Genomic DNA, 12939 nt, shown 5'->3' on the forward strand with positions numbered 1-12939 from the left:
TATTGTTTTGAAAGCTCTTGGACTGTGTCTTCTAGTTGTTCAAAATATTTTTATTTCACGATTTGCTAATCAGTATAGGCCCAATACACAGCATGACTGCCCTACAATTTTTATTTCCACTGCCATAGCTTCATAGCTCATTTCTCTAGCATATTTTATGGTATTTCTTTTGGCTGTAGTTGATTTATAGCTAGAGAAAATGGCAACCGCACCACCTTTACGCTGTTTACATTTGAATAATTTTTCAAGTTGTAACCCTCCATCTGATTTTGTTCCAGGCCCACTTCTGTGATTACTGGAATGTTTGGCTTCTATACCCGCAATATTACATGTAATTCATCTGCTTTATTGTTTATGAACTGTGAATTCTGGTGATGTATTCTTAGTTGTTTTTAATTTTAAGGATTCCCTTCTTGTGTGGCACTGCTCATTTCACTAACTTCCCATGCTTCAGTTACACTGCACTGATTTTTTTCACTAAAACTGACTTCTCTTTTCATTGCATTTGACTTCCTAGCAACATCTCTACACTGGTAACTGAGGCGAGTATTAGCACTCACATATTTTTCCGGGGTCTTTTCTCTCTTTACACAATGGCATAAAAATCCTTACTTGGTGTATCTGGCCTCCTAGGCTTCAGGCACCTACCTGACAGGATGCTTCCACTGCTGCTGCTGCAGATCATCTACGTTTCATTGACATTGGTGCTGTAGAACAGTCCTTTTGTTGGACTTGTTTCTGTTGGTGATGAGGCTGTTGGTGTTGATTCCATTAATGCTGGTCCTGCTCATGTAGATTCTGATGTTGCTTCTACCGATTGTGACATTTCTGCTGTTCCTGTTGCTGCTGATGACACTGCTGTTGTTGACAATGAAACTGATGTTACTGTTTCTGGTTTTAGATATGACACTACTGATGCAGGTGTTTGCTCTAGAGGTGGATTCCTCACAGCTGTCTGTGTGTATGTGTACGTAAAGACACACTTTTCTTCATGACCACACATCCATAGTTGTAATGGTAGACAGTCCTTGGTTTCCTGCTGTAAGTAAGGGAGTTTGGTCATGATCGATGCCAGTAAGGAACAGTGCCAAAAAACGTTTCCTCACACACTGTGTTTATGAATAGCAGCTGCATTTATGAATGGAGGATGAACATATTGTGTGTTAAAATTACCTTTTTAAACACGAAATTCCACAACGTGACAAAAGAAAATCATCAGCACATGGAAAAATACTGAAACAATACAAGTCCATCATATGGGTCAATAGCACAATGGCTGACATAAGATCACTGGAAGCACCGAATAAAATACTCCAGGACTTATAAGATCACATGAGTTTATTGGAGGAGGTATTACTAATGTCGCCAGGAGATTTTTGTTAAACACTTCCAGTCATTCGAAAATTAATGCCAGTATATGAAATATATGCCTGCTTGAAAAAGTCATTCACATGGCTGCACATAAAAATTGTAAAGTTGACAACAAATCTAAGGATGCACATCTCCGAAGATGAAAGAGCACAAGAATTTGCTGAAAACCCTTTATAAATAGGAGAAGGCATCTATGCAATAGAGGTGTAGTGGACTCACATTTGGGAGAGCAATGGTTGAAACCCGCGTCCAGCCGACCAGATTTCGGTTTTCCATGACTTCCCTTAATTGCCCCAGTGAATGCTGGGATGGTTTCTTTGAAAGGGCACAGACGATTTTCCTTCCTCATCCTTGACAAAATCTGAAATTGTGCTCCGACACTTAATGACTTCGATGTTAGTGAAATATTAAACCCAATCTTCCTTACTTTACCTATCCAACAGACGAAAATTCTGGCCGAATCATGCTGAGAAATGAATTGTGCAATATGGGCAAAACTCCTGAGCAACTCATGAATGAAATTCGCCTGAATATCATCCAAATTTATACCAATCCAGAATGGTTACACACGGGAGTTATTCTAGTGACAAAAAATGAGATTGTCAGTAACATCAAGAAGACTGTCCAAGAAATGATGCCATGGGCAGAAAAAATTTCTGTGTCAGTTGCTACATCAGATGGGGGAAAAAACCCTATACATTTTTCTACTTAATTTTTAAATTCATTGAATGTTCCAGGAATGCCATTACACTACCTAAAATTGAAGGCCCCCCCCCCTCGCAGAATTTGAAGAAACTGTGTAGTGGTGCAAGTCTCTGCATCAAACAAGTAAACAAGTGCAAAATATCATTGTCAGAGCCAGTATAACAAGTGGCAAAGAGAAAGGGCAGATGCTTTTTATACCACAAATACCTTTAATATCATATGGATTGCTCTAACGTTTAAGCTGATTGCTGTTTCCAGTAAAGTTGGCTTATAGCATTACCATCAACAAAGCACAGTACCAAACACACTGATATTGTGGTGAGAATTTAAAGGAATCATGCTTTTCACTTAGCCTATTGTATGTTGCGTGCTCAAGAAGTTGATTACCCCACAATCTGTTCACTTATAGTCCAAACAATAGAACTACAAATGTAGTGTGTAAGTAACTGTTATGAAAAAATGAAAATTTAAATATGTATATACAATAAAAATTAAATTTAATACTAAATTGAGATTCTTTTGATTCTGACCTGTTATATTTAAATAATAATATTTTATCACATCATTGATTAATTTATTTAGTATACACTATATAAACCACTCATTTAAAGGAATATACGTCTATATATTTGATACGGAGAATGGTCCTCTTGCCATCAACTGTGCAATATATTCTGACCTGAGCAACACCAGGCATTGCAAGTGGTGTGGCTACATTTAAACAGTTTGCTCTTCCTCTTTATGTTTAAATGCAAACCATTCTATGTGTAGTATATTCTGTGGAATAGAGCATTTACATCCATGGCACTCAGATGGGAGTATACACCTGCTATACACATTATTATACTGTTTTAGTAATTGCAGGAGGGTATGGGTCTATGAGTCATCAGCAGTTCAAACATACAGCAAATTATGGTAACCATCTGGGAAATGTCAGCAAGGGAAAGGAAAGGACTCCAAGTACACTCAGTGTGTATGCCAGGGGGCCTCATTCAACATGTTGAAGAAGCTATTCTGGCAGCCTTTTCTGGGAACAGGGCACAATAACTTCAGTTCATGGTGCATGTTGAAGCAAACCATGTCTGTCATGTGGGCTCTCAGATAATTCCAAATGGCAGAGAATATTTGAGAAGAACAGCCTTGCACATGTTTCTACAAAGCTCACAATTCGCAGCATTGTTTCCAGGAATAATAGTGGCCCTCTAGTTCTGAGTTGAGTCGATGGACTAAACCAGAGACTTCTAGAGTTCTGTGACAAGCTAGGGAGCGACTTTCTGGATGTGTGCCATGGGGGTTGAGAACTCTGGAGACCCCTAGACAGGTTAGGTATGAACTACACATCAGAGCCTGCTTCCCAGATACCTGACTACACCCAAGTTTTTTTTTTTTTATTGTTTTTAGTTGATTAACCATACAATCTATATAACAACAGGTGTAGGAAACCTAGAAATATCCATGTAAGATTGAAAGAAAAGCCCATCACAGGTGAGTGTATTAAAATCCTAGTTGTTAACTGCTAAATGAAGTGCCAGAATTCAAAGTGCTTACGAAAAACACTGAAGCATGCGTATTACTAGGTACAGAAAGCTGATTGAAACCTGAAATTGATATCAGTGAGATTTTTGGGGAAAACTGACGTGTGTATTGAAAGGATAGGCTAATGGTAAATGGAGGTGGTGTATTTTTCACAATACACAAGCAACTCAAATCCACAGAGATAGAAATTGAAGTTGCATGTGGGAATGTCCAGGCAAGACTCAGTATAAGGGGTGTGCATAAAATGGTAACTAGATCCTTCTATCAACCACAAGGCTCGTCTCCTTATGTAAGTAAAAAGTTTAGAGAAAACCTCAGCTCCCTTTCACATACGGTCCCCAATCATACTGAAAACATCGGTGGATACTTTAATCGTCTAATAATCATGTAAATTGATTCTTCCACCACTTCTTGGTAGAACAAAATTATAACAAATGAAAAGAACTAGTTTGCTTTTTTTTCTTCAATATTACTTTTATTGTGTTAACCAGTTTTTGACTTACAAGGCTATCTTCAGACATTTACAACTGTTGTCACCAAAGAAGTTACAATGTTTGAAACAACACTAGAAAAGAAGTACACATCTAGATTGAAGCAGCAACGTAGGGCAAATAACATTTTTGACAGTGTGGTCATAATGCAATGTAAAAAGTGGAACGGAAAGTAAATATAAAGGGAATAAACAGGAATTTTTTTAAACATAGAACTGAACTGTAAGCCTACATAACAGTTTGTTTATAAATAAAACCTATAAAATAAATTGAGTACTTGATAAGGCTACTTCAGGAGGTATAAAACATGGAGAGTGATACACAAACCAATTAAAACAAAGAATTATTCATGTAACTACAGATATATGAGGATCTTAAGCAATATCCATAAGATGAATAAATGCAGGAAAATGGATGAGCGTGCGGGAACATACAGTAAATGCCACCTTTCAGAGTGTGATGATACTGCATTTTAAAAAGTAAAAAGTGGAACAATATACAAATATAAAAGGTACAACCAGGAAAAACAATAATATTGTAAACAAACTGTGCATATGTAACAGTTTGCTTTAAATAAATGAACCAAGTAAAATAAAAAAACAGTACTTGATGAGACAACTTTAAGAAATATTAAACAGGGAAAGAAATATAAGTTCCAGTTTCAAAAAAGTCTTCACAATTATAACTACAGTCTATACAGATTAAATACACAATTTTAATAAAATAAAAGAATACAGGAAACCATGTAAGAACAGACAGTGTGGGAAGTAATGAAAAACAGAGGATTATGTGAAGTTTAGGGGAAGGGAAGTATTAAGCTTCACCTGGTCATTTAAGATTAGATTAAATCTAGACTGTGAGCTAAATGATTGTTAGTTTCCAGGGCTTCCAGGAGGTTGAGTTTTTGGCTCTTGTTTACTAAGTGAAGGACATGGGGACTCTGGCTGGTAGTTGTAGCACTCAGGAAGCATGGAGTCAGAATTCTGCAACCTTCCAGCTATGTTCATGTTCAGCCAGCTTACCCCTCTGCCTGACCAACCAATGTAAACCAAGTCACAATCACAACAGGTAATTTTGTATATTCCACTGTTGGCTAACAAATGGAACTTTTCTTTTTATTGAAAATATACTGAGCTGCAGTGTTCTTAACATTGTAGGAAAGCTATCTTTCCAAGATTTCAGCTTTTTGCTGCAATCTGTAATGCTTCTCCTACATATAGTAATGTACACCACTTCTTGCAGACAGTGGGAATTACAGTAGATGGGGAACAGAGGATGGTGTAATTATCAGTTTTTGTTTGCTATGCAGAATGTTGTCAGTCAGAACTGGATTGTTGCTATTGCTTGAGGCAATAAATTTTACTATATCTAGCTCTCCTTTAAAGTCATCTGTGGACATGCGAACAGATACGAGATGGTGAACCACTGAGTGGAAAACTGCATGTTTGTGAGCTATGCGGTGTTGTGAGCAATGGATTTGTTGCCAGTCTCCATTGTAAACTGAATATTTTTATGTTGATTGTTTAGGTTTTGCGAAAATGTGATGGGCAGTCTTTGTGGTGCCAGTCCACATACACAGGAATTCATCTATATATCTAAACAATCTGTAATATTTATACTCAAAGGTTCTTTTTTCAGAAAGTGTTGGGCAATTCCATAGTTACAGGTGTAACATGTACACACCTTAAAATAAGGAATAAATCTACCTCTTACAATTACATAAAAAGAAAAGAAGTATTGTAGTTTATTTGGAATAAAAGTATGTACTTAAGGAAACATATTTGAAGAATAAAGCTATTTGTTACACAAAAAATTGTTACAATTTTATAGTACAACTAGGCCAAGATATCGTTACTTACTTAACATTTACCTCAGTTTGAAGGCCTAATAAATTTATGACAAAAATGTTTTATTATTATTGATAGGTTTAAAAACTTCATTTAATAATCTTTTTCAGCAACATCCAACTCAAAATTGAACTTGTTTGATTTCTGGTGTTGTTACCTTAGATAGTACGTGATGAATTTCACAAATCAAACATCAGTTTCATCTAGTTTAAAAAGTGTTTTAGTTTTTCCTACTGGTCAGAAACATTATTTCCACATCCTCCTCTTCATCAACCTCACTCTGGCAGATTCCCAAGTAACGGTATTGAATTTTGGATAGGGTTGGCTTCTTTTTGTCATTTGGAATGTCAACCAAGACAAATAACCCAAATTTTAAATCAGACTTTTCAATTTTATTAGTTAGGCATAACTCACAAGCACTTCCAATATTGTCTTGTGATTCAGATAGTGAAACAGTCTCCTGATCAGAATCATCAGAACTGCACACTTCATAGAAGTTTATGCATCTTTTTGCATGTAATGTTTTAGCCTTTTCCTCCTCAGTAATAAATACTGATACCCTTGTCATTAATGACTCTGCCGTTTTTGAAACCAGTAAATCAGTTGTGTTATAAGGCTGAAAGTGGTGGCAGCCCTGGATTTGAGGAATCGCTTTTAAATTTTTGCACCTTTCATCCAAAATAGGAATGTTATGCTCCACTGTTATCTTATCAATCCGTAGTACCTTAATTTTGGAAAAATTCTTCAGAGTGTAGTCATAAAAATCAATTGTGTTGTTAATAATAACTTTCCTAGATCTAATGGCTGTCCACACATTCCTCTTCAGTGCACTTCCAATGCCATCGATGGCTCCTTTACCATGTGAACTGGCAAAAAAATTCCACTCAACTGTCAGTCCAAAGCCTCTCTCAAAATAACTTAGATTGGTCAAAGTATACTTATTTTTGAACTGCCCAGCAGAGTTGTCAGAAAATATAAAAACTCTTTTAACTTTAGGAAATCTTTTTTTTAAAAATCTCCATTATAACAGTTTTAAGAAAAGTCCACACGGAATATTTTGTGTGTGAAAGGTCGTTACTGATGACTGCATAGGAGCTGACTTCATGGTTTGCAAACCAAATGCAGAAAATGCAAATAGTTACTTGCCCAGTGTGCACTCTGTACCTCATCTTGTGAAATTAGAGCATAATTCTGTGCAAAGTCCATTTGAAGAACACATTCTTCAACGTCAAGGCTGTTTTTCTTTCCTTGGAAGAAATCATTCAGCTTTATCTTCATGTAGCAATGTTTTTTAAACGGGGTCAATGTGTCAACCAGTGATGCTAAAGCATCATCGCAGCTCCCTGAATGTTCACTAAGACAAGGACGATGTTTCGCTTCATTTTCCCATTGCCTCCAGACAATCGTTTCAGTTAAGTCTTCTGGGATAAATTTGCTCAATTTAATTTGACATTCCTGGCATGACCCAAAAACACAGTCGTCATTCTGTGAATTACAACTTAATTCATTCAATAATTTCTTGTGATTGCTTGGAACAGTTTTGCTCAAACACTCAAGTATGCTCATGAAATTGTAGTGGTACTTACACATACATACATTATGTGGTGTATATAATAGGAGAACAAAAGGTGGTCACAGTGAATAAAACTTGGACTTTCCTACAGAAATATCTGGATGGAGTTTTTTGAATTCCTCATAAACCTCTCCGACAGTCAGAAGTAAGTGATGCTTTTGGAATTTCTGTTTACATTCTCCGTTTTTTCCATACGGTTACAACATCTTTACAGCCAGGAGCTTGGCGGCTAATGTCATCCCCAGTGTAGAAGTCTTGACTTTTTAGTTTCTCCTCTTCGCTTAAGACTGGAGTTCTGGTATGTTTTATATCACATATGAAAGTTTCAGAGCCAATTATATCGGAAACTATCTTTTTAATAACAGCAGATTTTTTACTGGGGCTTTCTGGAAATATCTTCAACACTTTCTTCACAGCTTTACCAAATGTCTGTTTACACTTTTAAGTCCCAATAGGAGAAGATTCAGTTGGAATTTTTGATATTGCGAGTTCTAGCTTTTTATTTTCTCTGAATGCCCTCTCTCTCTCTCTTTTTTCTTCGATTCTTATCTGTAAGACGTTGATTATTTTTCAATTTTTCTTTAACTTGCAATCTTCTTAATTTGCCTCTTTCTCGTTCTTTCTTCAATTAACTTCTCTCTTTTCCAGGTTTTCTTTCATCTTTTCTCGATGCTTCTTCACTCTTTCCGTCGCTGGTACTGGTGCCATGGTCTGCGAAGACAGAAATTCTGAAAATATAGGCCTATTTATGTACAAACATAACTCTGTGCAGAGAGATAAAAGTAAAAGACATTGTTAAACATAGACTCTTATGAATGCCTAAAATTTGCCTCAATAAGAAGTTTACTGGGCCTATACAAAATTTAAAACTGAGGTTAGCAATATTGTTGTTCTTGGAAAAGTTGGAATGGAAAACAAACTATATGTAATCTAAAGAATTTTGGGCTTAATTAACTTTTTGGAGAATGTCCGTTGAGTCAGGTTAATGCCCTAATTAACTTTTATAGTGTAGGTGTAGTGCTTAAACAAATGTATTCAAAGTAATAAAAATTTTTAGTTTTCATGCTTAAAACTGTTTTCATATGTAATAAACATAGTTTAACTTTTTCATTCACAATAATACCCTTTGCTTATAATTTAAATGTAGGGACTAGGCCTACTAAAGATGAAGGTGGCATTAAACCCTCCAATTCAAGTTACAGGTGTTACGCATGTGTTAAGTAACACCAGAAACAAAAATTAGTAACATCCGTAACAAATCTAAGAGTGTTAAATAAGATTTCAAAATGCCATGTAATGGTATGATATTGTAAAACGCGTGGATAACCTCACTTTTACAGAAAGGTATTGTACACAACAAATTTACTAGATTACAAATTTAACTGTTGTATTGTTTTGTTACAGGTGTTACAAGCAGAATATATATTATAAAACTAACAAAATAAAGAAATGCAATTAGCTTACCTCTACACAACGAATTATTATGAGCTATAACAATGTTGAATTCAATATTCTTTGCAACAACAGAACAATCAGCCATAGATAACACAACCAATACTCATCTGGAAATAGCATAAAATGTACCTCTCTGTGGTGGCATAGAGTAGCGCACGTTTAAACACTTAGTGAAGGTAGAAATTTAATTTTTTCATATTCATGATTATTTTGCAATGAACAAATGTACTTTTAAATTTGCATTTTTAAGGTTATATTTGTAATATTGTCTTTTTTCACAAAGTCCCTTGAACATGGAATGATCCTGTTGTTCAAAATGGTCCATGAATTTTTCACCCAACAGCAGATAAAGAGGAGAACCCATTGCTAAGACATCTAATTTTTATATAGAGATTCTTGAAACTGGAAGTAGTTTTGTGCTAATCTTATCTGAGTAGCAGTCTCAAGTTATTCCACAGGACTGACTGTACACTTGTACATCACCTCTAGGAGAATATCGATGCATTCAGCTACTAGTATGTTTGAAAATGAACTGCAAACATCAAAAGATGCTGATTTAGCACTGTGTGAGACAGATACAACATTGATCTTATTTACAAGGTCCACAGAGTTTGGAATGCCATGCTTTGGTTTAAATTTAGTCTTGCTCTTAATTATGTCATTCAGTTTACTAGCTAGTTTGCGAGATGGATCAGTGAATGACTATACAACAGGGAGATTCCATGGTAACTCATGTTACATTTTGAAATCTGTGTTTTATTATGTTGACTTGTTATCAATCTATAAACCCATATTTTCTTTTGTAAATCATCACTATAAATCATATTCAGGCAAAGATCTTGAAGTGTTATTTACACAGGGATGAGCATTAAAATTAAAGAACAAGAAGGTAATTTATGTTGTGACTCATGTTACAAATTTGGGACATCCTATTCCTAATGTGCAATTTAGGTCAAAAGTGTCCTCAAACTATTAGGAGTATGAATCTGGTTTTTATCACAGAAAATGCATATTAGGTTGGCATTCAAATGATAGAGTTACAGATTTCTAAAAATAGTTATACCATGTGAAATAATGTAATATATTGAAAAAGGTACATGACTCTTGTTACTTGCTACTTCTTGTTGAAAAAACTTTTTTCCTGCAAGCAGAGAAGTGAAAACATGACACCATGTGCCAATTAAATAAACTTAACATTAATGTTTCACTTTTCAAGCACTATGAAAAATTATAAGAGCATGACATATGGGAAAATGGATTGAAAACTCAAAAGTCAAAGAACTAAAAATATCCTCATGCACTGACATCAAGCGGATTAATTTTCTTCATAATTTCATCATATTTCACAGGTCATCTTAGCAGCACACTCAATAGCACTGATTAAGTAACAATTTCCAAAAACTGAATGTACTTCTCCAGCATTGAAAATTTACTGTCATATTCTACTTTGTACCAGTCTCCAATATTCACACTTTCTGTAGTTCTTCAGTATGATAATCTGCAGCAGCCAAATTCTCTTGAGACAACAGATATGCTTGAAGTCTCCTTTCTTATACTGGAAGCAGTGAATGTTTTTGTGTTTGGTACTGAAGAAAATATTTTACCCAGATTAAGTTTCACATTAATCCCTCGAATTTCATCAATAGACACATGAAAAACCTACATAGTTGTGACACTTTGAACTACCTGAGCAAAAGTTGATGCATCACTACTAGGAATTTTCGCTATTTTACTGCATTCCCCACTAACCAATCCACAACTGCAACAATTCCATCTACAGCTCCTTTACCATGGGAGCAGCAAGTAAGTTCCAATAGATTTCCACATTATGAAATGATTGAAATTGAGATAAAGCAGCAGTAAAATATTTGTTTTTAAATTGTGCGGCAGGTCCGTCTGACCAGATTTAAACTACCTTCACATTTTCAGGTATAGTTGACAGTACCTTGCTTACATTGCCTATGTTTTCTAACACTCTCCCAATTTTTAGCTCTCCTTTCTTCTAATAACAGTCCTTGCTTATGTTGACTCAACTGTAAAAACTTTTGTTTCTGCTGGTTTTATGGAGCTTCTTCCAGATGCTGCTTCTTAAATTCTTCATATTTTCCTTCACTCTTTTTCCTCCCCTTAGTCTTTCTGCTGCCCCTAAGGGCATCCGCCTCTTCTAGTCTTAAAATAATACAACTGTGACTCAGATTACATGACTAATGTTACACATTTAATTTTCTGTTTTTACAATATTGGTTGAAATTGGGAAATTTTTAGTAGTGATATTAATTACACATTTACACTAATAAGTAAATTACTGTACAAGATAAAGTTCTGTAATATCTCTCTAGGTATAAAAACTTAATTACATGAAAGTGACTCATGTTACATGAAAGTTCATGATCTTGTATTATATGGTTTCCCCAACCTATAATTTACCTACATGTTTTACACTCTTCTTACAATACATTATGGTATGTAACACCTATAAAATAATATGCTAAATCTTAACTGCCCATTAGTTGAAATGAAGGTCCAAAATTTCCAATAATTCACACACTCATGTGAGAAACAGGTGGTATTATAAAAATCGCTACAAATTATGGGGAGAAAACAATAATGGGCCGCAAATCAATATTACCATACAGTAACAAATCAATATTACCATACAGTAAAAAGTCCTGCACTATCAAAAATTTTATAAAAAGTACCAAATCTTAAACTTCTAAATATCGTGTGTCCCACTTTCCATGGAAAATCCCAACCGTACAAATAGGAACGCCTTATTTAAGAAGTCTAGGCGCCACCGACTTCATGTTATTTAATAGTTTTGCTTCAAAATCTGAGAACATGCTTTTGCATGAATTTATTGCACGGTTACCATCAACTTTCAATAATTTAGTAGTGTATTTAGGAAGGACTTGGAAGCACGCGATACTCCACTCAAATCTGGTTTCTTTGTTTAGCCTCTAACTACACGCATTTTGCAATAGTATCTTTCATTAGATCATAGTCAATACCTACATCCATTATAACCGGTCATTTTCCTGTAGGAAGGGAAGGGCCATATTTAAAACCTTTGTCAAGCACTTTTTGTACATATGGCGACAGAACATAAAGTTCTATAGGTTAATAACATGTTGGGAAAGCTTCTGTTTGCAATTTGGCGATAGAGGTGGTCACATTACAAATCGTAGATAACTTCTTGCTCTGGCGCAAAAATATTTCATGAATAGAACCACACACACTTTTGTCGAACTTAACGACCAAATACATCAAACTCACATGGGTCTAACTTCGTGAACAACTTTTGGATGAGTACAGTTTGTCAAGAGGTTGAAGTCTATGATGGGCACATTTGAAGCTGAGTCAAAAAGTTGTGGCTATTCCTGATATACGGAGCGGCGGCAATCGTTAAATAACACACAAAAATACATGAAGACGACTTTATTATGTGTTAACATTTACACAGTCATACGCAGTCTGCAGCACAAAACAGAATGAAAAGCAACATGGCGGCGCACAATAGATTTGCATGAGGTCAGAGAGCCTACTTTGGCAAAGATATTTCACTTGTAGAGACGATAGTCGCCTCGAAGTGTTTGTTTGAACATTTTCAAGCTTCTCATCAAATGCGTGTGAAGTTTGAAGAACGCGTTCTCTAGCGAAGGTGCATTTTAAAAGTGGAAAGAAGAAATTGAACACACTACACAATCCATACTCGTGAAACACCGTTGCATTACGTTTGTTGATGATTACTCAACCTGTAAGTATGTTTCCATAATTCATGTCAATTTGTTTCCAAAGTTGAAGGGATGAGACACTTAAAATTAGTAGGTAGTAACAAAACTGATGGAAAGTGCTCTGCAGAGTTGAAAGTCTTCAATAAAGAAAATAAGTGCCTTGTTAATTTTGTGTCGACTCATGTTGAACACGATCTAGACTTAAGTTATTTGAATCTAACACCACAAGA

General features: G+C 35.4%; 1 protein-coding gene across 2 annotated transcripts; it reads right to left on the minus strand.

The window, feature by feature from the left end:
• Positions 1 to 5815: 5815 nt before the first annotated feature.
• Positions 5816 to 12502, minus strand: LOC126268103 (uncharacterized). 2 transcript variants are annotated; one of them, XM_049973614.1, is made up of 2 exons: positions 12252 to 12502; positions 5816 to 8251 (listed from the first exon to the last, which is right to left on the minus strand). In XM_049973614.1, the coding sequence occupies exon 2, from the start codon at positions 7538 to 7540 to the stop codon at positions 7052 to 7054; it is 489 nt and encodes a 162-aa protein (XP_049829571.1). In that variant the 5' UTR covers positions 7541 to 8251; positions 12252 to 12502; the 3' UTR covers positions 5816 to 7051. The 2 variants fall into 2 exon arrangements, with proteins under 2 accessions (XP_049829571.1, XP_049829572.1); XM_049973615.1 differs by having other exon boundaries at positions 5824 to 8234; positions 12252 to 12482.
• Between the last annotated feature and the right edge of the window lie 437 nt (positions 12503 to 12939).

This window comes from Schistocerca gregaria, chromosome 4 (assembly GCF_023897955.1).
Source record: "Schistocerca gregaria isolate iqSchGreg1 chromosome 4, iqSchGreg1.2, whole genome shotgun sequence".
Classification (NCBI taxonomy): domain Eukaryota; kingdom Metazoa; phylum Arthropoda; class Insecta; order Orthoptera; family Acrididae; genus Schistocerca; species Schistocerca gregaria.